Genomic DNA, 27,329 nt, shown 5'->3' with positions numbered 1-27,329 from the left:
CAGGATTCAACTTTGTGAAATGTCACTCTCAGAGCCCATATTGTGACCAGGGTGCAGCACAAATACAATACTAGTGGAACCATGTAAGAGTTCATTCAGTGCCTGGAATACTACTTACAATGAAAACCTTACTGCATGTAAAGACAGTAGTGATTAGCACATAGTGTTAAAGTGTTCAGCAGCTTTCAAGTTGCTGAATTGTCACTTTAAAACTGTATGCTTCTTAATTTATACACATACAAAGTGAAAATATTTTTTTTTAAATTTCTTTCTAGAAAATGGAACCAAAAGAGCCTACGGAAGTCTCAGAATCAAATCCCTTTGTTGACTGTCTTAATGAAGATGAGTCTGAGAGAGAGTTTCTGCAAGCAAAACCCACTTGTTTTATAATTATTGGAAAACCAGTAAGTTTTCAGAATCTGATGTGCAGCTTTCTCTCATTAGATGTAATTGTGCCAATAGGAGAAAATCACTGACTGATTCTGACTGATGTTTAATAAATTCTCTGTTTTTCAGGGTGTAGGAAAATCTACACTTGCTAAAAGATTATCGCAGACCTGGAAGTCCATTCTCATTGATGGTAATTAACTCCTGAATATCTATGACATTAAAGTTTTGTAAGGACTGTTTATCATGAGTTTGTTTATATAGTATGTATTTTAACATACATTTTAGTAGCTATATCACCTTCAACTCACCACTGGCAACCCACTGAAGCTCAGCTGGTGTGAGCCTGGCCAGTACCTGGATGGGAGACCTCCTGGGAAAAACTAAGATTGCTGCTGGAAGAGGTGTTAGTGGGAGCAGCAGGGAGTGCTCACCCTGCGGTCTAGGTGGGCCCTAATGCCCCAGTATAGTGACGAGGACACTATACTGTAAAAAGGCACCGTTCTTCAGATGAGACGTAAAAATCTCTGTGGTCCTTAAAATTCCCAGGGTGTTTCTCAAAAAGAATAGGGGTGTTACTCCGGTGTCCTGGCCAAATTCCCATTGGTCTTTACCAATCATGTAATCCCCATCCATGAATCGGCTTCATCACTCTGTTCTGCTCTCCACTGATGTGTGGTGAGTGTACTGGCACACTGTGGGTGTCTTCGCATCATCCAGGTGGTGCTACACATTGTTGGAGGTGGAGGGGAGTTTCCATTACCTGTAAAGTGCTTTGAGTGGAGTGTCCAGAAAATCACTATATAACTGTAAGAAATTATTATAATTATTATTATTATTAACATTCATATGTTGTTTTCAGACACAGAACTGATCAATCATCACATTACAACACAGACAGACCATGGCCTCAAGGTAAATGTTTAAAGTTATAAATTTCCAATGCTATAATCTAACCATTACCGTAGAGTTTTTTTGCATTAAAAATAGATTACATACAATGCCCATCTGTCCTTCATAAACCATTCTGCAAAGAATAGAAAGTAAGTGTAGAGCTAGAAAAAACATTTTGACATTGGCTGGTTACAGAAGCAGCCTCCCATAACATAATTCTACTACCACCATCCTTTAGAGTGGGGGTTCTTAACCTGGGGTCTATGCACTCTCTAGGAGTGCAGGAAGGGAGTCCAGGGGGTGCAGGAGTAACATTCAATTCATTGTGATGCTTTGCAATTGTAATTGTAATAATACTTACCCAATATGCTTCTAACGTGCCGTCAAGATTATCAAACACCAGACTACTGCTCATCACCCATCAACGTAGTGTTAAAATTTCTACTCATTTTGCTTCTGTTTTTCATGTTCGCAGATCTTTCTATTGCTAGTGTTGTTACACTTGTTAACAGTTGCTATATAATGTACTCAACACTTACAATTTGCCATAAAATAAATATAAAAATATTTTTTAACTTGTTTTCGTTTTTGAATTACTAAATTCTTTACTGTTAATGTATCTTTTAGAAAATGTTGCCTTCCAAATGTAATTTGTTATGTTTGATTTTACATATTATATATTTTCAATCCATTACACTATCTAAAAGCACAATCATAACTGATAACCATTATTTTTTTGGTGGGGGTGCAGGGTTACCATGTATTGCTGTAGGGAGTGTGGGGCATCTGAAAGGTTATGAACCCCTGCTTTCAAAGTGCCTCATAGTGGCATCTCTAACCAATTTGAATGGGGAATTTCTTTCTATTTTCCAGCATGGAATTAACTTTTACTTCTCCCTAAACAGTTCTTCTCCTTTGCTGGCTGCTCAGGTTTGGACAGGGACAGCCTGATCTCTACATTATTTAGATGATACAATACATTGTGCATTTCTTAATGATCAACTTCTACACAATGGATATTCAGTGTCTTGAAAGCTCTGTATAACCTTCTCCTCATCTGGACCCTCGAACAACTTGACCCCTGAGTTGCCCTGATAGCTCTTTGGTCTTCATTGTTGAATTCTTCCATTTTCTAATTGTTTTAATCCAAATCAGGGTCACAGGAGAGCCGGAGCTTATCCCAGCAAGCAAGGAGTGGGTGCAAGGCAGGATATATCGCAGGGCAGGCACAGACACACATACTCACAACAGGGCCAAGTTACCAGAAGCCAATTAACATAGCAGTATGTCCTTAGACTGTGGGAAGAAACCAGAGAACCCAGAGAAACCCAGAATGGGGAAAACATACAAACTCCACACAGATAGCATCCCAGGTCCAAAATTGAGTCCAGGACCCCAGCACTGCACCACTGTGCCACCCTCATTGTTGAATCCTTGCTTGAAATTCAGTTTCCAACAGAGGGATCTTACATAGATGTGTACTCTGAAATCATAAGAACCACTGTGAATGCACATGTCCATTCAACAAATTGTGGGACTTGTCAAAATAATTTGTGCACTCTAAGTTAGGTTTGCAATATAATTGGGTGCATACCTTCATATTTACACAACAGATTTTAGTTTTTTTAGATGATTAGATTAGTTTTTTAGTTTCTTTGTTTTCTTACATAATTCATAAAAGTGTTCAGTTTGAGAAATCAAGTTTTACCTTATTCTTGCATTCTTTTTCAAGTTTCTAGAGATTCTCCATGGAGGGAAAAGCATTCCTGAAGAAATGGTGACCGAGATCATTTTAGAAAAGCTCAAATCACCAGAGGTGGAACATTATGGTACTGAATGCATACTGTACTACGGTTGTTTTTTTCAGAAATACTATAATTTCCTTCTAGATTAGCTTGTTTTTGCTACATTTCCTACAATAAATCTTAATTAAAACGTTAATGAATCTCTTGTGTACTTTCATATGCAGCTTGTTTCTGTTATCATTGATGGCTCAAATCTTATTAGCTGTTAGCTGTTACAGTGGCAATGTCCACTAAGACTAAAATCCTACAGCCCAGAAATACCATAATGAAACCCTTAAATTAAGTTCAGTTTTTGATGCTGTTTGGGAGGGGAGCCAAATAAATTAAGCTGTTTAGATTGAAAGTAAAAATTTATATTTTTGTTTATAACTTTTTCTAAATATACAAGTTGATGAAGTATATTGTGAGGCACCACAATTATATGATTAGCTGACTTGGGAAAAGAATTATGCTGTTATTAAATAGATTAAGTTGGAATAACATACAGTATATGATAATCATAAATCTTCAAAACTACTTGAGAGAAAGAGGCAATATATCCTAGTTATTTGCTTCAGATCTACTTCACCTAATAAATCATCCTTTATCCAGATAAAATTTAAAATGAAATGAACATCCTTCAAATAAGGATGTAAATTAGGAGCAGCAGTCACAATGTGTTACAGGTAACAGTTCCATTTCCTGTAATGTGGTGATTGGACAAGAGCTGATTAATTTTCATACTCATAATGAAGAAGTGTGTTCAAAATAACATACAGTATCAGCCATATCGGGTAAAATGAGCTGTATCATGCTGATCCCCTCTGCAATGATAATAAAGCCATTTGATGCTGACTTTGAGTGAGTTTGAGTGCACAACAAGAAATCATAAAACAAAAAAAAACATAAAATCATTAGTATTAATACCTCTAATTATTTTTTTATAAAGCACAGAATTAAGAATAACAACAAGTATGTAAGTAAGAAATTCAGTAAGAAATAAGAAGGGTTACAAACACCTACAGGCTATTTTGCCCATCTAATGTGTCTTTTAATTAGTAGCTAATGGATCTAATATTTTCAAATATAATGCAGAAAGTTTTATTTTACATATTCTTTACTCTTTGCTGGAAAAAGACATTTTAAAAATGTATGTATGTTGTGTGTTTTGTTCTATATCAAGTAACAAGAACATTGTGTCACAGGTTATGTTCTAAGTAGCCTCCCCTCTATGTCAGAGGAGTACCTGAAGATTCCAGAGCAAATAGAGATGATAAAGAACCTGAATCTGGTACCAGATTTCATCATAAACATCAAGGTGCAATTCTTTCATTTGATTTATCTTTTCACTTTGCAAGTACCTCAGCCTATAATAATATGCAGTTATCTTTTCAGCCATTGTCAAACATAACTGTAAAAAATATGTTTAGTAGTTCTTTACTGGAAAAAGACATTTTAAAAATGTATGTATGTTCCTCTTTGGATTTAGACAGAACTAATTCTCTTGAATATGGGGTTCCAAATCTCTTTAATTTTACTTTGCATTAAAAGAACAGCTTAGTGGGAATATCTTGATTCGTATTGAGCACCCTTTCATCAGTTTTGGATAAACAGATAATTTCTGTTCATAAAAGAGGAGGGGACCCAAATTTCCAGCTTGTTCTTGATAGATAATATTCTTTTCAGAAAACTATGGTAAATTTGTATTAAGTTTGCTCTATTAATTTCGCACTTTACCAATTTTCTTCTACTTGGGGCATGTTTTTGTGGTGCTGATGAGGTTTACCATGCTATCACTGACCTTGTCTGTAATTGGCTGTATTATGATTTGCCATTGTCTAGTCTAGTGACATTAAGTCATGCAATGGTGAGAAAAAGTATTCTAAACCCATGGTAAAATACACAATTGACATTTTTGTAAATTTTCTAATTTCACACCAATTTGAAAAGTATATATAAACATTATTAACAATTGAATTCTTCTTGACTGTAGGCCATCAGGTAGGAGAACTGCAAAATACCCTTGCAATTGAGAGCTGCTAACTAAAATCTGAATTAAAAGCGATTTTAAAAAAGAAAGTTATGTCACATCTTGTTTTCTCTCATAAGTATGGAAGCCCGTACCAGATGGTATGCATGTGATATTTTTCATTTAATTTTTCCAGTCTTAGATTTGGCATGAGTGGAGATGGTCTAGTATTATTAATGTCTACCTATGCCTCCTGTGCACCAGTGTCCAGATTATGACCTAAGCCGCCGGCTCTCTGGACAGCGGCAACATCCTGAAACGGGAAAGGTGTACCAGAAGGAACAGTGGGACCCTGTGAAAAAAGACAGAAAGAGAAGAAAAAGAGCTGGGGAGGAAGAAGGAGAGGAGGAGGAGGAAGAAGAGGAAGAGGAGAACGTGCAGGCAGCAGAAGAGGTCCGATGTCCTTTTTTAAGACCAACCTCACTGGGAGGTTTTCAGAATATACAGAGTTTTTGTCTGAGAAGGGAGATATCAGCAATGATATCCTGAAAGTGAAACAATATTGAAAGGGATAAAAGTCAGCTGAGAACAGGAGATGCCGCAAGCTATATGTTGGTGCACTTATACTTTCCTGACAGAAATTATTTCAGATAATTTATAAAGAGGTCTCAGATAGATGTATTTTGTATTTTCTGCAAACCGTTTAGTGATTTTTTTTGTTTTCCTGTTTTATTTATTGATTGATTTATCTACAACCTAACTGACACTGAATGCGGCACCTTTACTCAGACAAGATAACCCCATTCAATTCAGTGCTATTTCAAGTGAATGTTAATGGGACTTTCTTTTTAGGGAGAGGAAGGACAGTTCCAGAAAGACATGCATTCTCAGCTTGTGACACGGCCTGAAGATTTCCCAGACAACACCCTGAAAAGAATTGCACTCTACAAAGACACCATGCTTAGACCTTTAGAGGTAGGTAACATTTTCAAATGTAGTTGTTTTTCCTAATTTGTCTTCCTTTCCTAAAAATATATAATCTACCCATCTTTTGACTAACTGAAGTTTTGACGTACTGTATTGGGATTTTGAATGATAATGGCTGTCAGATTGTGAGTTATATTAGGCAGAAATTGTTATTTTGCACAGGTGGGTAGCTGCGTCAGCATGCGTAGGCTGCAAAGGAACAAGTAATAGGTTTATTCCATGCTGAAAAAAAAGAAGAAAGAGAACACAACGTTTCGGCTGTGGAGCCTTCTTCAGGTGTAACGCACCTAGTAATAAACCTATTACTTGTTATTTTGCACATCTAATTTTAGATTAACATCTTTGGCAATATTTACCTGTTTTTATGAAGTTCTGCATCTTATTGATCATTGTTAAGTACATGGGGTTTGGTCAAAATGCAGTGCAGTGTAATTCTTTAATGTAATGTGCTACCTTAGTTTTTCCTATACTAAAGTAATAGACCTATTGCAAGACTCACTATTGCCTGCTCCATTGATTATACTTTTCTTAATTGTGGTTGAAGAAATGCAATGGATGCATTAAAAAATATACAAGACCTTTACTTATGGATTTGTGCCTTTTCAGGATTATATGGCCGATCATGATCTTCAGTACCTGTTTGAGCTTGATGGTAACAAGAGCCCAAGTGAGCTGTATGTGGTGAGTGATGATCGCTGTCACTTACTTTCTGTGCTGCATTTCCACTACTCTTTGTACACATCCTAGTGATTGTATTTGTTTTGATTGATTATTTTGTGTTTTTTGAATGAATAAGGAATGTATCTTTCAGTGAAATAATTTTAATTAGACACGTACAGTCCAAGACATTTTTTTAATTCACTCCATTATGCTGTATGAGAAAAAAAGAAATCAGTGTAAACAAATGTCCATTAAATTGATAGACGGGCAGTTAAGTTTCATGGCACTTTTAAAGTGCTGTTATAAATCTACATATTTATCTTGAATGGTAAACTGTGACTAAAGCGACCCTCTTCCACGTGCCGGGCAGTCGGTGATGTCTCGCCTGGAGACGATGGCGGTCAGGAGTGCCGCCGTACCCATCAGGCTGCTGCAGCTGGAGGAAGAGGAGCTGCCAGAGGAGATCGACAATGTGAGTGGAATTTCACACCCCTCTGGTTTTATCAGAGTTCCTGAAACTCTGTCATTGTCCATCTGAGCCTTAATTCTTTAACATAAAGGCAGTTAAATAAAGATAGAAAACTACTAATGGTAACTAATTGCTTTATAAATTAAATGTATGCGATGTATGCATATTAATTTTTATATTTACTTTTATTTGAGACTTTTTTCCTTGTTCATGCTTAATATTAAAATAGTAAGTTATTGCTAAACCTTTTTTGCTATGATATTCCCATATTGACTTTTAGGGGATGTGAAACATGTCATACCTTTTAACCAGGAAACAGACCAATTACTTCCTTTACTAAGCAAGAATGGCAACAGTCAAGCTGTGAGTCCCATCTGAGAGCATAAAACAGCCTTCACTTAAACAGCCCTTCCCACACATGTCCTGTCTCCTACATCAACTGATAAAAAAAGACAAGAAGAGACAAAATGACAAATATACAGCCTGTTTTTGTCACACAACCAAAGCTGACACCAACCAGGCAATTCTGCTTTGAGCTGTGGTCACAACTTGGAAATGCAATAATGTCACTGTCGATCTCAGAATCCTTTTATTTGAGTAATTACTAAACAAACCCCTCCAGAGACCTAACTTTTTTTTTCCTTCAAAAATATTTTTTTTTCTATCCATATATTGGTCTGTATCTTTTTCATTACCATGCGTCAAAACCCAGACAAAAAAATAATGCTTTAATGACAACAAATCTCTTCTGAAAGAATTATATTTAATAATTTAGTTCAGCCATTTAGCCAGGTAGAAGAAAGTAAGGTGAAGTCTTAGATTTTCCCAGACATAGCAAGTGCCTCTCAGTTACTAGGACTGGTTCATAGGCATGCAAAACCTGCTTATAAGGAACTTTAAAATGGAGTTTCTTGCAGCCTGCATGCCAGTGTTGGGTATAGAAAGCTTGCAGCTCCTGTCCATGTGTGCGGTTCTTTGTGCAGGAGGAGTTGCTGCGCACCTTGTCATCCAGTAAAATGGTGGCTCCCGGGTACAGGTGGAGAAGGAGCCGCTGGGGTCGTGCCTGCCCCGTGGCTCTGAAACAAGGCAACGTGATCATGGGAAAGCCGGAGTTCTCCGTTGGGTGAGAGGCCTTTGTCTTTGCATGTTTCAAGACGATTTATTTCCTTTCCCACTCACAGAGGAGGAGAAGAAGGACCAGTCTTTATGGAAATTGTCAGTCCCAAGTATTTGGAGAGCTATCAAAACTATTATTTTTTGCTTTACAGTCAAGAACCTGCATCTCAAATAATTAAATAAGTATGATGATCTCAATTGTATTGCCTCAGATATGCAACCAAGTAACTTACAAACTTCTTTAAACACAATCTTTGACTCTGGAAAATAGCCACTTGAAATCACTATGATAACAAAGTATGTGTTTGTTACAGGTTACAGGTTACAGGTTTTGTGACAGGTTACAGCTCTTCTTTCTTCACATCAGACACAAGATGATAAATGGCTTCAACTAGAGCCTGACATCATTTCAAGGAAACTAATAAAGCTAGATGTATTAAGACATATACTGCAGAATTAATATTGTTACCTCATTTTCTTAATTCAATCCATTTAATTTAGATTAAATTTGTCTTTTGGAAAATAGCCTGCAATATGAAATTAATCATAATTTCTTATTTATTTTGTGAGCAATAGATGCTATATTTTAGATCTCAGTATGAATATAGTCTATATACAGTACATGCGGTGTGTTTCAATACTAATGCTATTAGCACAGTTCATAGTCATACAAACTTACAAATGAGTAGTGAACCATGTGCAATTCTGAAGTATCTGTTGGTGGGCAAAATCACATTTTGAAAATAGGTCTTTGAAACTAACACTTCTTGTGCTTTTTTTCCTAGATTCCTGGATAAGATCTATGTTCTTTCGTCACAAGAAGCTCTACAGAGCTTCATGGTGAACCCACGTCCATACCTGCTTCCACCAATGCCCAGAGCTCCCTGCAAAGTAGCAGTGATTGGACCCCCGTCTTCAGGGAAAACCACACTTTGCAGGTTGCTTGCAGGAAAATACAGTGCTAAGGTAGAGAGTTTAACATTTTAACCACTTCCTTGTTCTGCTTTTAGCATTTTGGTCCATTTAACATTACCCACATGAAATGTATTACACCAGCATTGAAAATATGTTAAATTAATAAATGCATTACATAATAATTATAATTATTATTTAAAATCCTAAATAAAATATAACATTCAGTTTCAGCTCATTAAAATTTGTTTAAATTTGAAGAAAACCATTTATAGCTGCTATAAAAGAGAATAATTTAAAGAATGAAAAAGAGGCATTTTGGAGTTCAAGTATAATTTTAATCAAATAAATGTTTGTTTTTAAAATCAGGAGCATTTTGGTTTTTTTCCCAAAAAACATTGCAAACAGCATATATTTGAAATGCTAGAAAATACTTACTTTGAATTTTTATTGCAATTTAAAATTGAAAATGGAAGTTCCTGTCATTAAGAGAGAAATCACAGTTTGCTCTCCATGTTGCTGTTCAAGGTGATAGACATGGAGACACTTGTCCAACCTGTGGTTGCTGAGGAGCGAGAGTTAATGCTGGCGAAAGTCCAGGAAGAAGCAGTGGCTTCTGCAATAGAATATGTGAAAATAAGGGTCCAGCAAGAAGTCCTTAACAGAGATGGTGAGAAATTATCAAGAGCTTACCTTAGAAATTACCTTAGATCATTTATGGGCTATGAAAAGTGTACTGCAATCTTACGGATAAGATGTTTAGTAAGGACTGTGTGAAAACATCCTTTGGCACCAATAGTTAATTTCCTGATGGAATATATTCTTATTTTTCTAGTTTTAAATTTTCATATTCTTTTGGGATACATATACAGTAGCCTCTTATAAATATAAATTGTATATATTGATATAGATATAAATTGGCTGTTCATTGTAAGAAAGTACTCCAGGTTTTCAAAAAATACTTTCTTCACCAGAACAATAACAAATAAAGTGATTCATAATTTTTCTGGTGAAGCACAAGTCCTGTCTGCAAAGGGGTGCATACTGTATGTTAAGGGAAACGCACAATAAAACATTTTTAGACAGACCTAGGAAACAAGCCTGATCCCACACCACTACAAAGAGGTGTACTATAAAAGGCAAATCTCTGCAGGGCCTTAAAATTACCAGACACACTTAAAAGAATCTCTCTGCCTGTTCTCTGGTTATAAAGCCATCACTAAAATTTCCATTTTTTTTCAAGGAGGTTATTGATCTACAGAAGGTCCATGGCCTAGTGGCTTATAGCAATAAACCCTGCTTCTAAACTTTATTGCTGGAAATAACAAAATGGGATTACTAGGTTTTAGCAGAGAAGTAAACCTGTAAGTAAAAATTCTCTCTAACCTTCATGCAGGGGAAGACACTACTAAGGCAGCCCCAGATGAGGAGCAGGAGTTTAATAGCAATGGGTTTGAACCCGGCCTCCCAGCCTCACCTACTGAAAAGAATAGGGAAGGTGAGTTTAATCTGATCCAACTCTGTGAAATATATTTTTGAGACCCGTTTACACTAGTCAGGTATCTAGCTGGAAATGTGAGATCTGATTGCACTGATGAAAATCCTGCTGAAAAGCCTGTTTTCAGTCCCAGATGAAGTCCTAACTTTGAAATGAATGCTATCGCAAATAAATTACCCTTGTGTTGCAGTTTATCATATGTAATTTATTTGAGTAAAGATACATGCTATAAAAATGGTATCTGTCTAAACAAGTAAGCAGCTGACAAGTAAGAATTTGCTATTCTCTTACATGCCACAAGAGTACAGGTACAGTACATTTAGTTACTGCTTTGAACATGAAACCTATACTATGAACCTAATTAAGTATATTTCTACATTACTAGAGTCATTGAGTTTGTTTCTATTTTGTGTTTATTTACAAGTCTATTATAAATTATTTTACTAATAAAATCAATTGAAAAATAAGAGTAACCTACTACAGTTAACTTCAATTCTCAATATATCTTGAATAAGAAATCTTTGTGATAATGATGCACAGAAAAATATGTTAACAAAGTAATTGTTTCTGCTTTTAAACAAAAACATTTGTACAGCTGATCCATGCAGGATTGTCTTCAGATCCTCCAGTTTAGGAACTCTTTATCTTCGATCCTATAAGTATAAGTATAAGTATAAGTATAAGTATAGTGGGTGATGATATAGTGGGTGTGCTAACTTTAAGAACAATGTAACATGCCACATAGTGGCAGTCAAAGAGCACATGGGTAAGTCTTAACATTTGTTTAAATAATTATCCTTCCGCTGAAGTAGACAGTGCATCACTTCCAGTGAAGGAGGTGGAAGAGGCAGCTCCTGTCATTTCTGAGGGGCAACCAGAAACAACTACAGCTTCCTCAAGTGAAAAGGATGCAAATCAAGGTGAGCTTTTACATTCATTTTTAAAACTTAGTTTTAAAACATTTTTTTCCAGAAAGAGAGGAGTTCTGCCAGCTAAGCCTGGAAAATGAAAATGTGCATCCATCCATTTTCTAAGCCACTTTATCCAATATAGGGTCGGGGGGAATGGAAGAACCAAACCTGGCAAGCAACAGGCACAAGGTGGGATACACATTCAGTGGGACGCCACTCCATCACCGGGCACACACAAGCACAAACTGCGCACACTCACACTAGGGCCAAGTTGTTTAGAATTAACCTACCAGTATGTGTCTGGACTGTGGGAGGAAACTGGAGCACTTGGAGGAAACCCACACAAAAACAGGGAGAACGTACAAACACCATGCAGAAAGCACCCCAAGAACGGAAGCAATGTATGAAGCAGCAATGCTAAAAACTACACCACTGTGCCACCCGTATGAGCTTATATATACCATAATTAATCTATCTGAGACTAAAGCTATCCCACTTTTTAAATATAACCTTCCAGTGTATAGAGCTAATAATTATTACTTTTATTTGTTGATATGATATAGTTGATTTAAAATGAGTTATACCTACACAGAAATGCATGTGATCAGAGAATATAATCAACTTCACTTGAGTTTCATTCCTTAACAGCTTTTGTTAAAAGGGATCAAAAGCTGTCCAAAATAAGGTTGATATTAATAATATAATATATATTATTTTAATTTCATTAATAAATATTTGTTTAGGTATGAAAATCAATATGCTTGAGGGAAAATATTTAATAATATAGTTTTATATATATCTTTGGTCCTCTGTGTTTCTTATGCTGTGTTGTTTACCAATAGAAAATGTCTTACTGACCTTTGTTGGTATAGTACATCAAGGGTGTAACTGAAATTAAATATATACTGTAAAAACACAATCTATTCTACCCGGTTAATAGACCCAGGGACCTTTCAGACCCAGGTGTACATGAAAAGTATTTTTAATTTTTAAATACAGTGAAAACTACACTCTCATGAAATGTTTTAAAAAACTAAAATTGCTGGGGTGTTACAGAAAAGGTGAGGTTCTCCTGTCATTATAGTGCTAGAGGTGACAGCTGAACACCCTGAAGTCCAGGCTCTTGTAAGTGAAGCTGTTAAGAAATCAGAGCAGAACCCTATCAAACTCTCTCCAGAAGTGTATGTGGACATACTGGAGAAACACATCAAGCAGGTATGTAAAGAAAGTTGCACTTGAACTACCAGATTCTAGGTTTCTCAAAGAAAATTGTAATATCAATATCAATAAATGTACATTCCATATGTTCACAAATGTTTGTCCTTATAATAGAAGTGCCTTATGGCTCTTGCATGGAGCATAGATTGAGCTCTATAGCCTAGATATCACTGTTTCAAAGCTGGGTCATGTCTCTAGCTATCTGTAAGTACAATTGTCTAAGAAACTGTGCAGTGTTGGACTACTGCCTGATGGTGTTGAGGATTAGTCTGATTAAATTAGATTAGACAATTCTGAACAACAGTAACTCCTGCGACTTGCTGGGTACCTGCATGCTTGCGGTGAAATCAGTGAAAAACAAACAGCTCCTCCAATCAGCACCAAATCTCCAGGCGGGTGCTGTGGAGCTTGTGACATGTGAAATGATGAACATCTCTGCTGGTGAGTGTGTTAGAGGAGTATCTCCATATGTTTCATTCTGTCCCAGTTAAGCACAGGAATCATTGCCAGAGAGCCGAGTCTTAAACGTTAGTAATTCCAAATTGGGTAGGTTTGTAATAAAAATTATCTGTGCTTCCAAATCTAGAAAAAATAAAAATGCCATTTCATAATTAATACATGACAGTGGTTGAGTACTTCAAAGAGATTGTCTTCCAAATAATTTTGTTAATTGGTTCCTAGAACTGCTGTAGTTGATTATTGACAGTGAAAGTTTTATTAACTTAGGTGTCTAACTGATGTGACTGTAAGTTATTAGCAGACATATTTATCTTTTGCAGATACAACTGGATACTGAAAATCAGACTGCAAGAGGATGGGTGTTGGATAACTTCCCAAGAAACAGAGATCAATTGATATTCATGCAAGAAAGGGAAATAATTCCAGATATGTTTATCTGCATAAGAGACAGTGTAGAAGATGGTAGGAAGATCTCATTTAGATATACAGTACTGTACCTGTAGATTTCACAAGCAAGGGATGAATACCCTGATCATGAGTATTCAGTACTGAAATTGCTTGTAATTGCTATTACATTGGGATAATATGTCTTTACTTAGGAATCTCATAAAAAGTCTACAGGCAGTTTTCATTGATCAGCTTTGCATGTGGCACCTGCTAATTGACTTCATTGAGTGAGTGAAGGTATGAATGAGTACCTGCAGTGTTTTGTCCTTGACTGAAAGAACTGCTTAAAACATGGTTGTGGCAGATAACATTAAGCTTTGTCACATAGGAGATGTGTAGTCAGTGTGACAGGTCTCATAGTGTAAACTGTTGTGATTATATTACCCAGGAGTAATTAGATCTTTAGAGGAGTAAGGTTTTGGTGTAAAGACCTTTTGGTGTGCCTTTGCAAGGACTATGCAGGTTGAGGTAACTCTAAAAGACAGCTGTTCCAGTCCAGAGTCTGGACCATACACACTAGGTCATGTAACAAAAATAGCTACTGAGGCTGTGAGATATCTATAAGCAGAGTGTACTCACATTTTGTCATATACAGTATGAAGATGTAAATAAAACTGAAGACATGTAAATATACTGAAGATTCACAATCCAGACCAAAATAGCAGGGAAACAGGTGTTGATTAATGTTCGCCTAAAATTGTTTTCCAAAATAACATATTAGAAAAATATTTATTTTGGATATTGAAATGCAACTGTATTTCCAGATAATTACACTAATGTTTGAGTAATGATGGATTATGGATTTTGAATATAGATTAAATATTTTTTACCTGATTTTGGTTAAATGCACATTGGTGATGGTGGAGGGGAGTCCCCATTACCTGTAAAGCACTTTGAGTGGAGTGTCCAGAAAAGCACTATATAAGTGTAAGCAATTATTATTATTAAATAAATTAATACAAAAACAAATTAATTCCCCCTTCACCAAAAAGGAAGGCAATATAAGCTGAAAGAGGCATGGCCACTGTTTAGGAGTTTGGAGACATGTACTGTATCTATGTGGACTTCCTTTCTTTGCTTTCTGAAAGAAATGTTTATCAAGAAAAAGGTGAAGAAATATTATAAGTTAATAGAGTTGATATTTTACTGAAGAATATTAATATAATTATATTGGTATATTCTTTTTCCAGGTAAGCATCTACTTACTAGAATCTATGAGAGTCACAAAGAAGAAATAAACTCTGCTGTACTAGAAAGACTTCAGAAAGAGCAACGATTGAAAGAACTTAAAGCACTGTGGGTATTTTCATATTTGCAAGAAACAATTGATATTTAATAACTTTAATGTTTTAAAGCATTTAGAATCGGAATACAGTATTAATCACTAGAGGTACAAATAGTGTACCAACTAGAAACTACTGTACAAAGTCCAAAAACTGTCAATATGGCTATCCAACATCTTCATTAATAAAAGGAGATGTAACAAAGTCAGTCAGCGATGTGGACGAAGAACACAGTGTGTGATCAGCAAATCTTCTCACAGTGAAAAACGGTGAAGATGTCAAATCTTACTGGTGTCAAGGTGCAGCTCTGCTTCGTGCCACTGTCAGTGATAACTTTGGATGATGTTTGATTGTAGTACTGTATGATTGTCTTCATTCCAACTCAATCCCATGGATTGCCTTAGATAAGGAAAGCACCTTTTGTGGACAGCCTGTTTGGGTACGCGACCTCATAGATGTCACTTCTTTAAAAAAATTCTGACAAACGTGTGATTTTCATGAATGCTTTCTTTTTGTTTTGTCTGGCTTCTGTACTAACGCATGGCTTGCTCTGGTGTCCCCTGCAGGCAAGAGCTGCAGGAGTCAGGAGTGGAACTTGAGCAGCCCAGACTGGAGGCTGTACTGGAGGAGCCTGAAGGTGTGGATCTCTGGAGCAATTTCAATACGTCTTTATGTGTATCACTTTTATGTTATATTTGTGTGATAAAAACAACAGTTATGACAATTCAAAGGAGAAATACCTGCCTGCTATGGACAGTCACATTAACACTGTTTGCTTCTTTTTGTAAAAATGTTTAAGTTTTAAAGTTCACCACTTCATATTATGCAAAACTACACTTATTGGGACTAATCTGTACTTCACAAATAATTATGTGCACATAGCTGTGTAAGAAGTGTAAGTGTAAGTGTAAGTGTAAGTTTAAGTGTGGTTCTTGAAGTGAATTAATGTTTGAGCCCTGATCAACTAATAATCTGTCATATGTTTTTTAGCTTGTGAATATTATATTGTCTAGTTTTCTTTCTGCAGCAGCTGAAACACCAGACAAGTCCCAGCTTGATACTTTTCAAAACACACAAGACACACAGTCACAGATGGAAGAAGACACCCTTCACACAAGCTCTGAGGAAACTCCTAAGGTTATCCAGGAAATGAAAGGTGAGACTGAGGCATAGTGACTTCCCTGTACTTCAATGCTTAGCTCTTAGGAAACAGCTCTGTGTATGTCTGGCCTGTATACGATGTAAACTTGTGTGTGCCATGATAACAGCTTTACCACCTTGTTGCTGAATCTTCTCAGATCTTAGAACCTAAACAAAACTAGGACATGTCCGTACTGGAATCAGTGACCTTTAAGGAAAACCCAATTTTTGCATTAAGTGATGTTAAGTGATGTTAATTTTTGCATTAAGTGATGGACTATAAGGTTAGACTCTCTTTTCTTCACCACAATATCGAAACCAATGTGCCACCCACAAGAAAGTGAGCCCTGCCACCATAATTTGGATGGGACGTCAAACTGAGATCTTGGTCATTAAAGATTCCAGGGCATAGCTCATATCAGGAGGAGTGTTAACCCTGGTGTTCTGGTTATATTCCACTCGGAGCCTAAAGTTTCCTTTAATTCAGTTCAGTTGTATAGTCTGGTGTGCCCTGGTATGCCCTGTTACAGTCACCTAGTTGGGTGCTGCTCCCAGAGGATCCACAGGTGCTTCTTACTATATACAGTATACTATATATTGGGATCGTTTCGGATGAAAATGTCTGTGCAAATTAGTAAATCAGTTAAATGATTATGAACAAATGTAATCCTGAATTTCATGGTAGGAAAATAATCTAAAAACTTAGATCTTATCTAAGTACTCTAGCAGCTGGTCCAAAATTGATATATTTGGTAGATCTACAGTACGTTATGAACTGATACATGATATTTTCTACATATGAACAAGTAATAGGTTTATTCCATGCTGAAAAAAAGAAGAAAGAGAACACAATGTTTCAGCCGTGGAGCCTTCTTCAGGTGTCTTCTACATATACTTGTTCCCCATGTGTTCCCCATTTAACCTCTCGAGAGGTTCACTTACAGGTGGCATTTTGTATTCTTCTCTGTGACATGCTTAGGTATAACATTGCCTTCGGTTTGGGAGAAAGGATTTCCAGAAGGCCCAGAAATGGAGCTTTTCAGACAACAGATGAAACTCTTTGTGCAGGAATGGGAAGCTATGGAAACGTCCATCACCACATCTTCTATCTGTCTCCTGGAGATTGCTGGGAAAACCCCAGAGAGTCTGCTGAGTGAAGCAGTCTATGACATGGAGAGTAAGTAGCTTTTCTTTGGAGTGACATAGCAATTTGACAAATCTCATCCTAAAAAAATTGCCTTACTGCCTGTGTTTCATTTTTCAATAAAAACACTTGTACAAAACAGCTCAGAATAATTCAATAACAGAATAATTCAACTGCTTCCATCATAGGGTCTAATTTATCATAACATATTTCTGTATTCTAATTATTTTTAATGGTTTTAATAAGGTATTTTAATAACATAATTCAAGGATAGAAGTTGGTTAAAGATAATCTACTAAATGTATGAGATATTCACACAAACATAAAATCACACAATCTCATCTTTTAATGACCAGGAGGTTTCCTGTTCATTATTTAATGATTAAAATGTTTTCACCTTGATATAATAGTTTAAGTTATAGTTTTCTTTAAAATAATAATTATCTGATATTACAAGCTAAAGAGTTCCAACATTCACACTCCCTGTACACTCCCTGCCACAGCAATTACTTTTCTTCATTCAGTGGCACACCCTTACAGATTGTACACATAACAGCTATGGGACCATGTATATGAAGATAATTTAAATTATTCACCAAAGTGAACAATATTATATATCTTTGAATCCAGGAAATGACAGCCCTTCCATGGGAGAACCTGGTACATAAACCTCACTAGTGGTATCACTGTATGGTACAGCAATACAAATGGTTGTGGCAATGGCACAGAGGATTATAGGATGTGATTAACCATCAATCAAAGTGAGATTCACACCATCCGCTGGTGCAATAAAGTCCAATCCATCATACAGGATCCCAACCATCCCGGACACAAACTGTTCTTCCCCCTGCACTCTGGCAAGCAGAACCATACTATTAAAATATGGACCACTGGGCTTAAGAACAGCTTCTACACTATGGCAGTCTCCATCATAAATAGCTAACTGTGCAATGCCGCAGAACTCTATGCACCTCTGCACTATGCACTTTTGACTTGAACTACCATGTTTTTTTTCACTACCACATATTTATTGTTCTCTAACACGTATTTATTGTTCTGGTTGTTACTATTTATTCTGTAGTATTTTGTGATGTACAGTCCACATTGTTATGTGTTGTCTATTGTACTGTGTCATCTGCTGTACTGTGCATGTCCTGAGAGATCGGAGCGAATTAGAATTCCATTGTACATGTACGTATGGCAATAAACTCCTCTACCTCTAATCCAAATTGCTCTGCATGAAATCAGAATTAAATGTACCTTAACAGAGCCTTTCAAGTACATTGCCTGGGAGCTGTCGGGGGTGGACCTCGATGAGGAGGAGGAGGATGCTCAGGCAGTTGCTGAAACAGAAGAGGCAGAGGAGTTAGGAGAGGAAGAGGAGGGAGAGGTGAGTTCAACAGTTCACTGTTTCATAAGTAAAGATTTTTACTTCTACTGTTCCCTTTAATTACTTTACAGATGACAAGCCTGTTTGTCCTTTGCTAGCATTTATATCAGTTCTTATTGTATGGATTTTTCACTTCATTGTTGTCTTTGAAGGAAGAAACTCGCTTGCCTAAGAGGCAACTAGGAGACACTAAACACTTCTGCGCAGTGTCTCTAAAGGAGAAAAATGTACTGATTCCATGCACTGATGAATGTGCTGCCAAGTATCGGGAAAAAGCATACTACTTCTCCAGCCTAGAGGCCCGGGAAAAATTCCTGCTAAGACCAGAGATGTACATTTCCCACACCAAGCTATTGCAAGTAAGAAATCTTGCTAAAGTATTTAGGTAAAATTATCATATTTTCACAGATACAAATTTATGATATATGATATATTTGTCAAAGTCTATCGTAGAATTCAGGCAAATGCATCTGTTTTTAACTCTGGCTGTAACCGGTTTAGCTGTTCTGCTAAATGACTATGATTTTCTCTGATATCAAAATATGCATTCTGTGACTGATGCAATACCATGCATGAGTGTATGCCCTTTTACTTACTATACTTAAACATATGTTTTGTCTGTGTCTTGACATCTATAGCATCGTAGGAGGTAGGCTGGGGCTATACCTGGATTCTAAAATACCTTTCCAAAACTTCAAAACTTCACTGAGCTGCCCTGTGATTTATTGCATTCTTACACATTCATTTAGAGACCACAGGTCTCTTTACAACCCAAATTTATATTTATTATAAAGCAGTTCATCATTTTTCATAGTCTCAAGAGTCAACAATAAATGTGTTTGTTGATTCAAAGAAGTGGAATATAATTTGTAATGTCATGTCATGACAAATGCAAGTCTTTCTCAGTCAAAATGACAAATAATATTTGGAAACATTCCATAAGACCCTGTCACACCAATGGAAAACTAATTAAATGTACTCGCCTAGGCTCCTCCTCTGAGGGTATTTCTACTGGGTGCCCGTGGCTCTGGCAAGACAACACAAGGAAGATGGTTGGCCAGTAAACTGGGCATCTTTCACATCCAGTTCAGAGAGCAGCTGCAAGAGATGATCATTAAAAAAACCCGGAAAAGAATTCTTTTAGCCGACGAGGTGGAGCCGGAGGAGGAAACTCCTGAAGATGTGGAGGCCCTGCTGGCTGCGGAGGGCCAGAATGAGCTTCCCGAGACTCAGACTGTGGGCAGTGGAAAGGACAGCCCTGTGGGCATGCCTGTAGAGGTAGGAGCTCCTCAAATCTCTCTTATGCGCATAGTGTTTCATTGGAATGAAACAGGCTCATCCTTTTGTTTCTTGAAGTCTGGAGTTTTTAGTTGATAGTTTTACATTTTAAGATATTTATGATATTTATTCACTTGAAAGATTTATTAGTATAAATACATAGATTACATTATGTGGCACTATGGGGTGATGTCTTTGAAACTCGTTTAATAATTGTAACCTAATGTATTCTGCTTTTCACCTTTGCTTCACTCTTTAATCAGTTTCCACCATAGAATATGTAGTACTTGATCTTCATTGTGATCTACAGCGTGCCTTGGGGTACATTAATCTACAATTCAGAGCTACAGAAAGTTTGAAGTGATTGATTATCTACTGTACCTCACATTTTAAACTTCATTATACATGGTGTGGAGTGGCATGGAGCTTTAGATTTGTAGACTTGATTATTGAATATTTGGGACAGCAAATTTGTTTGGGAGTTAGAGCTTCTACCATACAGCTCCTTACAGCTGACTGTATGTGTGGAGTCTGCATGGTGTCCCCATGTTTGTGTGAGTGTTCACTGGGTGCTCCAGTTTCCTCCCTGGTATTCATGTTACTAGTAACTTAATGAAATGCAGATTACAAAAACAACTATTAATGTATTTGTATGACATATTTTTGTGCAGTATAAAATTGTGGTGGAATAGCAAATTTACTTTCTAAAATGCACAAAAGGGACAAGTAAGATTCTAATATTCATTTGATTCTATGAGTATGTTTATTTTATGATACCACCAATGAAATAAAAATCTCCATTATCACTGTGGTAATATAAAAAATATGCACAGCACTAAAACAGCTTTGAGCTATATAAAAGTAAAAGGAAAATTAAAGAAATCCACAAACATAGTGGGAAAATATGTTTCCTCGCACAAGAGTGTGCTATGACTCATATTGTCCTCCTATTTCCTGTAAATTCTGTGCAATCTGCATCTCTAAATAAGGTCACACTCACTGATGAAGAAGAAGCAATCAAATCCTACCTCTCTGATGGCAACCCCTTACCACAAGAGATACTGGACATGATACTTCCACAGTGGTGGGAGGAGGAACCTTTCAGGTAGCAGCAGATATCTTTAATAATGTGCAGCTGAAATTCTATCGCTCTTGCCTAACAATTCCTTCTGGTATAAATCCCTATTAGTGTTGGCAAGATTGTGAGCTAATATGTCCAAGTGCCCTTCTTTGGTTATTATTTACAGTAGCTTAATTACGTATATTCCTTCACAGTGCCTTCATTGTAAACAGCAATTTAAATGTATTGTATTAAAATAAGCAAACTACTCACTTGTGAATTCCTTTAATTCAATCTAATACAGCACTGCTACCACCATGCAGACAACAGATGCTTATCTGCCACATTTTATTACTTACTAGTAGTTAATTTGCTATCAGGGGAGATACTGTATGTCTCTGAGAATGACTACTTGCTAGATTAAATAAGTTTTCAGGTAAATTGTTTGGTTTATGGGGATTCTTTCCAAAATGTGTGATTATATTTAATCATTTATTTTTCTTTACAGATCCACGGGGTTTATATTAGAAGGATTTCCACAGAACCCGGAGGAGGTCCAGTACCTGGCGGAGCAGAGCTTCTTCTCCGATGCCGCTGTGATCATGACTCTGGAGGTCACTGATATAGTGCAACGTCTGCTGCCCCCTCGCTTGGCCAGGTGGAGAGAGAAGCGAGACAGGAAAATGGAGCTACAGAGAAGAGTCAGAGAAATAAAGAACAAAATGAGGGTAGAGTTATGAGCACGTCTTTGATGAACATTAGAAAACGAAACTTGGATCATGAAATTTAAGGTCTTTTACAAACCTTGATTTGCATGGATACAGTACATATTATGTAAGTGGTTACCCAGTGTGTTTCACTTGTTTTCTGTATAGAAAGAAGGGATTGCTAAAAGAAGAGCTGAACTTTTAGCTGAGCAAGCAGAAAAACAGGCTGCAAAAAGAGTAAGACAACTTTTTCTTAATGATATTAAAATCATTGTATATTTGATCCACTACAGCTTCTAAACTCTGTGTGTTCTATTTTGAAATGTACATTGCACAAAATGATTTGTACAGTTTTTACTTACATTGTACATTACAACTTTTGTTTAGCATTTTTCTTTTAGAATTGAACAGCTAGGTTTTAGCAACTACATTGATCAAGATTAAACAATATTAAAAAAATTCAAATGGTATGTACAGTAAATCTTTCATTAAAACTTTAAGTACAACAAGAAGATTATGATATAATGTCCCTATTCATAATGGATAATCTATGGATTTCTATTATGCATATAACTATATTGTGGTTTATGTTGTATTTCATCATGAGTTATGATGTTGTTTCTATTCATTGAGCCATTCATGAGTTTAAAGCTTTTTACAGTAGCTCCTAAATTAGAGTGGAAATAGTTTGTGTGTATACAAACAGAAGTTACAAACACATGCTGGCACTTCCTTTCTGAACTTAGTAAATTACTACTTCTCACTCATCAATAATCGTAATTTTACAAGTGATAAACATATGAAGCTCAAATGACAAAAAGTACCTAAATGAAAATATTAGCGTGTTTCAAATGAAGGTGCCGGGTCTTTTGTATTCAGCTAGTGTATTACCTGTATCTAGGTGGTTGCAGGACTCACTTAGAAGAGCTCTGTGCCAGTAATTCAAAGATTTGGGTTTTGATCACTGGCCCTAACCCACTTAGCATGCTGAGTCATTGAGAAAATGCAGTACCAATAAAAATAGGTTGACATTTAAAGTGCAAATGTTTTCTTGGCTAGTTTCTTGTGGACCTTTAGATTCTTGATAAGACATTGTCACCTGTCTTCTGTGTTCTTATTGTGCAGGCTAAACAGGATGAAGAGGGGGGCAGTGAAGGTGAGTTGGAGGAGGAGGAAGAAGAGGAGGATGAAATTGAGGCCTTGCTTCTGGAGGAGTTCCCTCAGGAAGATGAGGAAGAGGCAGAGGAAGAGCAGGAGGTCAATGCTGTAGAGAGACTGGAAGTGGAAATAGGAGAAAGATTTGAAACAGACACCACCAACCTCCAAAAAGTGCAGGTATAGAACACTAACCGCTATGTACATTTACATTCGCCATTCTGTTCCAATGTAAAGTATATTCTCGCCACATTGTGAGGTATTTTTGTGGCTTTCTGTGTAGTAAATACACTTAAAATTACGGATAAATAAAATGTACCAATAACTCAAAAACTCAATAAAATTGACTACAATGTGTCATTTTTTAAAATCTAATTTCTTCTTTTTAGGATCTGTTAAGTGATCTTCATATAGCACAGATCTCCATCAATGCTGGGCGGAAATCTCGTATTGTCCAGTTCCAGCTGTATGAAAGATTGAAACCACTGGTGGAGAACAGGGAAGGACTGTTTGAGAAATGTTATCCTCTGAGTTTTACCCAAGCTCGCAAACTGCTGCGTCTGTCATATAAATTCAGCAGTGCTTTTGGGTGCTGGGACCCTGTCAGGGTAAGGTTTTAGCTCTCCTTTTTTTCACAATACTATGGTTTTAAAATGTTGTTTTTTTTTTCAGTAAGAAAGTCAGATGTAATGTTTCAGAAATTCCATCACAAATAAATTAAAAAGTGCTGTTTTTTTAAATAACCCATCTTACTGCCACTGCCCTCTGTGATTTTTGAATATGTCTTTCTTTGACAGCTTGGTGAAGGAGATGTGATTCAGCCGATTCAAGGCCCCAGTAACCCAACTTATCCTGTGCTCTTCCGTCAGTTCATTTATTTTTTTGCATCCAAAGACAGCCGCAACAAATTCATGCTGAATCCTATTAAATATCTTCGGCAACCTAAGCCTAAGCCTTCTTTGCCAATCAAAATTGCAGTGGTTGGTCCACCTAAATCTGGAAAAAGTACTGGTAAGATAATACTAAACCTATTTTCTTCCATGAATTCCCTCAGAGTGTGATGGCTTATTGTGATAAACTTTTAAGAATTTGTCTTAGAATTTGATTGTTCTTACTTCTTAACAAAAGGAAACATTATATATAGTAGCTTTATCTCTTAATGTATCTTTGGGAAAAAAGTCATTATCCTCATTGGTCCTCTACATTTGATGTTGTTTTTATTTTACTGTGGTAATGAAATTAAAATATTATATTCTAGAAGACATGTTCTAGTCATGAAAACAGCTGTATTTTAGAATAAGAACCTCAGGTTTTGAATACATAGTATACAACAGTCTTTCCATATTATGCTTATATAAAACCATTTCCTTAATTAGCAAAGTTTTACTAAATGTTACTGATGATGTTGTATCTATCCATTTTTCAGTCTGTTTATCCAGTATTATGGATGATGTTTTATAATAATTAAAAACCATTAATTTATATTTTGACTGAATGTGAAAGTTGAATCCACTTACATAATTGAGATAATTCTTAATGAAATGTCCTTGAAACATTTGATATAATTACTGTACTGTACATCAATTAAAGTTAGATAAAATGAAAATGCTATTTTTAAGAAATCCTCAGATTTAAAGCTCTGGAGTCTAAGAGCACTAAGAAGAGATTTTTGTAACTTTTTTGTATTTTTATAAACTTCAGTTGCGAAGATGTTTGCGAAAGAATATGGCCTACAGCAGCTGTCAGTAGGAGAAGCCATGCGTTTGGTGTTGTCCAGCCAGAAGCAAACAGAACTGGCATTTCAGATGAATAAATATCTAACCAAAGGCCAGACTGTTGCAGATGAACTTGCAATTCAATGTGTGGAAGTAGCTCTAATGGACCTTGTGTGCAGTACCAGAGGGTATGTTTTTTTTAAGATTCAGATGATTCCCTCCTGTCCCTTGTTTTTTGTGATCAGGCTGTAGTGTGGTTTGCTTGCAGTTGTCTGCAATTGTCTATGGATTTGTTATGGTAATAGTTTCTGACTGTGTGAGTGTCACTTTTGTATTTGTACATTTAGACAATGTTCTCCAAATTCATCCATGTACCAAATTAAATAAGAACACAAAACATAACAGAAATATTCTGATTGGGTAAAGTGTCTTTCATTAAAAAAAAACTAAAAATATTGTACTGTAGTCTTAAAAGCATTGTGCAAAGGAAAGTTATAATTGATGTAAATTAAAGTCCAGAAAACACAGGGATCGTTTTTATTCTCAACCACTTAATTAGTGTTAGCAATTACTAAATCCTCCTCTGACATGATTACACTAACAAGACACCTCCTGTAATGCGTTATGGGGGACTGGCACTTCTGAGAGGGAGATATGTGACCAGTCTTTCACTAGGTCCTTCAGACACTTTGGTTTCCATGTGTGAAATGTTTCTTGAGTTTAAAAACAAATATTCAATGAATGCAAACTGAGAACATTTACTTGTGGCAGTTAACCCATTCTTTGTCGATTTGGTTACGTGCATTTGATCATTCTCATGTTAGAATGTCCATATTCAGCCAAACTTAAGCTATTCTGCAGGGGGAATTAGATGTCTTACCAACATGTGCTGTACATGGTACCTGTTGGAATACATGATTTTCCCTATCTTCACTAGGATTTCAGGACCTATAATTTTGCAACTGTAAACCCACCTCCAACAAAATTCCACGGTGGGCATGAGTGTTTTCTCAATGCTGTACCATTTTAATGCCAAAAATAACATTGATAAGCAAGTTGAAAAAACTCAATTTTCATTTCACCTGACCATTACACATGATATCAGCTGTAAATGACAACCACCATTTGGTCAGGTGATTGAGAACAGTTACCCTGGAATTAGTGTCCTAGTTTTCCATGTATTTGAATATACTTTCTCATCTCCCCCTAGCCCTTTTTCACATTCTCTTTTATTTATTTTTTGATTGTATGCTTCCCTACCTATTTTGGAAAAGCCAGTTGCATGTACTTGATGCTTCAACTCACATTTGTAAACCCCATGTTTACATACAGGGGAGAATGAGGATGTGTATGCAGACTCCACCAAATCACTCACCTTCAAGCAGTTTGTTATTTAATACATCACAAGCAACATAAATCCCTTACTGTTGTTTTGGTGCAATTTGGAGGAGAGACACATAGGGGTTACTTTGTCATGGAGAACCAAGACAATGAATGGATGAACAATGAATCCCTACCATAGGCAACACTCAGTCAATTGTATGCCGACACTTGCAGAATCACAGTCACAGTCAGCTAGTGACATGACCAAGGCTTGAGCCCATGATCATAGATCTCAACCAACACTTGAGAGCCTTTATTTGTTGTCCTGTATCCTCATTTTCCAGCTCTGTTCCTCACAACTAGAGAAGGCTCCAGAGCTGAAATGTAATTTTTTTGCTTTCTTTCTGCTTTTCACCATGGCATTAACCTCTGCCTGTTCTGGCATGGTATTTTTATCCAGATTTTGTTAAATAATGTCACTTTCTCACCTTAAGAAAACTGGACAATTAACATTTTGAGAAAATGTTCCCTGTACCATATTTTCAAGTTAAACATGCATGTTTCCTTTATAAAATTACGCAGGAATCCTCACAAAAATGTTTGATGCTCTCATGATATACAGTACTTGTATGTGGCAGCTTAATACACATAATAAACAAACCGTGTTATGGGCATTTTTTTGTACAAAATGTTTAACATCAGACACTAAGGAACTTTTCAAAACCTTCTCAAATTAAATTAAATTAAATTGGTCAACATCTATTTTTTATACCAATACTTTAGGATCAAAATTAAAAACAAGCTGAAATGAAATACCAGTATTACTGTATTTCGTTATTGCTACCTTATTGTGTTGGATATCACCGTGAATGGGTTTCATAGCTGATAATGAACTGTTCAAAATATTGAGTACTGTTCCTATATACAGTGCTTAGAGTACTATCCACCACTGTTTTAAAGCATAAATACTGGTAATGTAGCACAAAATAATGAATGTATGCTATGTATCTACATCTGCGTTTGCAGATTTGTTCTTGATGGGTACCCTATGACAAAGAAACAGGCAGATCTTATGGAAGCCCGGAGTATAATCCCTGTCAGAGTGCTGGAGCTGCAGGTGGACACAAAGGAGGTTTTAAGGAGAGGATTAATGGATAAAATAAACACTGTAAGGTAAAATCCAGAGTTTATCTTTTTATCAGATTTCTCATTCGTTGTTTGTTGAAGGTATAATTATAATTTTTGTGGTCACCACTACCCAAAATATCCCTGCAATTATAGTTTTAATTTATTATTATTATTAATTATTTGCTGAAACATAAACATGCCACTTCATGCTACATTGCATTCAGTTCCAATTGCAAAACATTTGAAATATGCAGTAACCTGAGTATCCTAATTAAAAGATAATATTACTATGGAC

At 36.3% G+C, this 27,329-nt stretch overlaps 1 protein-coding gene across 1 annotated transcript in view; it reads left to right on the top strand.

Moving 5' to 3' along the window:
• ak9 (adenylate kinase 9) overlaps positions 1-27,329 on the top strand; it is a 34,537-nt gene that overhangs the window by 1,659 nt on the left and 5,549 nt on the right. Inside the window, exons 2-32 of the mRNA XM_088936143.1 lie at positions 276-404; positions 517-580; positions 1,250-1,302; positions 3,014-3,110; positions 4,271-4,383; positions 5,299-5,388; positions 5,887-6,009; positions 6,628-6,702; positions 7,052-7,153; positions 8,134-8,273; positions 9,052-9,232; positions 9,707-9,848; positions 10,575-10,676; positions 11,489-11,596; positions 12,672-12,802; positions 13,585-13,726; positions 14,902-15,007; positions 15,561-15,631; positions 16,022-16,150; positions 17,114-17,311; positions 18,547-18,668; positions 18,821-19,027; positions 19,656-19,946; positions 20,936-21,051; positions 21,515-21,734; positions 21,882-21,950; positions 22,839-23,048; positions 23,258-23,476; positions 23,666-23,879; positions 24,570-24,771; positions 26,933-27,079. Coding sequence (XP_088792269.1) covers positions 276-404; positions 517-580; positions 1,250-1,302; positions 3,014-3,110; positions 4,271-4,383; positions 5,299-5,388; positions 5,887-6,009; positions 6,628-6,702; positions 7,052-7,153; positions 8,134-8,273; positions 9,052-9,232; positions 9,707-9,848; positions 10,575-10,676; positions 11,489-11,596; positions 12,672-12,802; positions 13,585-13,726; positions 14,902-15,007; positions 15,561-15,631; positions 16,022-16,150; positions 17,114-17,311; positions 18,547-18,668; positions 18,821-19,027; positions 19,656-19,946; positions 20,936-21,051; positions 21,515-21,734; positions 21,882-21,950; positions 22,839-23,048; positions 23,258-23,476; positions 23,666-23,879; positions 24,570-24,771; positions 26,933-27,079 — 4,313 coding nt within the window. The remainder of the gene's footprint in view (positions 1-275; positions 405-516; positions 581-1,249; positions 1,303-3,013; positions 3,111-4,270; positions 4,384-5,298; positions 5,389-5,886; positions 6,010-6,627; positions 6,703-7,051; positions 7,154-8,133; positions 8,274-9,051; positions 9,233-9,706; positions 9,849-10,574; positions 10,677-11,488; positions 11,597-12,671; positions 12,803-13,584; positions 13,727-14,901; positions 15,008-15,560; positions 15,632-16,021; positions 16,151-17,113; positions 17,312-18,546; positions 18,669-18,820; positions 19,028-19,655; positions 19,947-20,935; positions 21,052-21,514; positions 21,735-21,881; positions 21,951-22,838; positions 23,049-23,257; positions 23,477-23,665; positions 23,880-24,569; positions 24,772-26,932; positions 27,080-27,329) is intronic.

This window comes from Atractosteus spatula, chromosome 2 (genome assembly GCF_055471065.1).
Source record: "Atractosteus spatula isolate fAtrSpa1 chromosome 2, fAtrSpa1.hap1, whole genome shotgun sequence".
NCBI classification, from domain to species: Eukaryota; Metazoa; Chordata; class Actinopteri; order Semionotiformes; family Lepisosteidae; genus Atractosteus; species Atractosteus spatula.
This window is presented reverse-complemented; position numbering and strand designations above follow the sequence as displayed.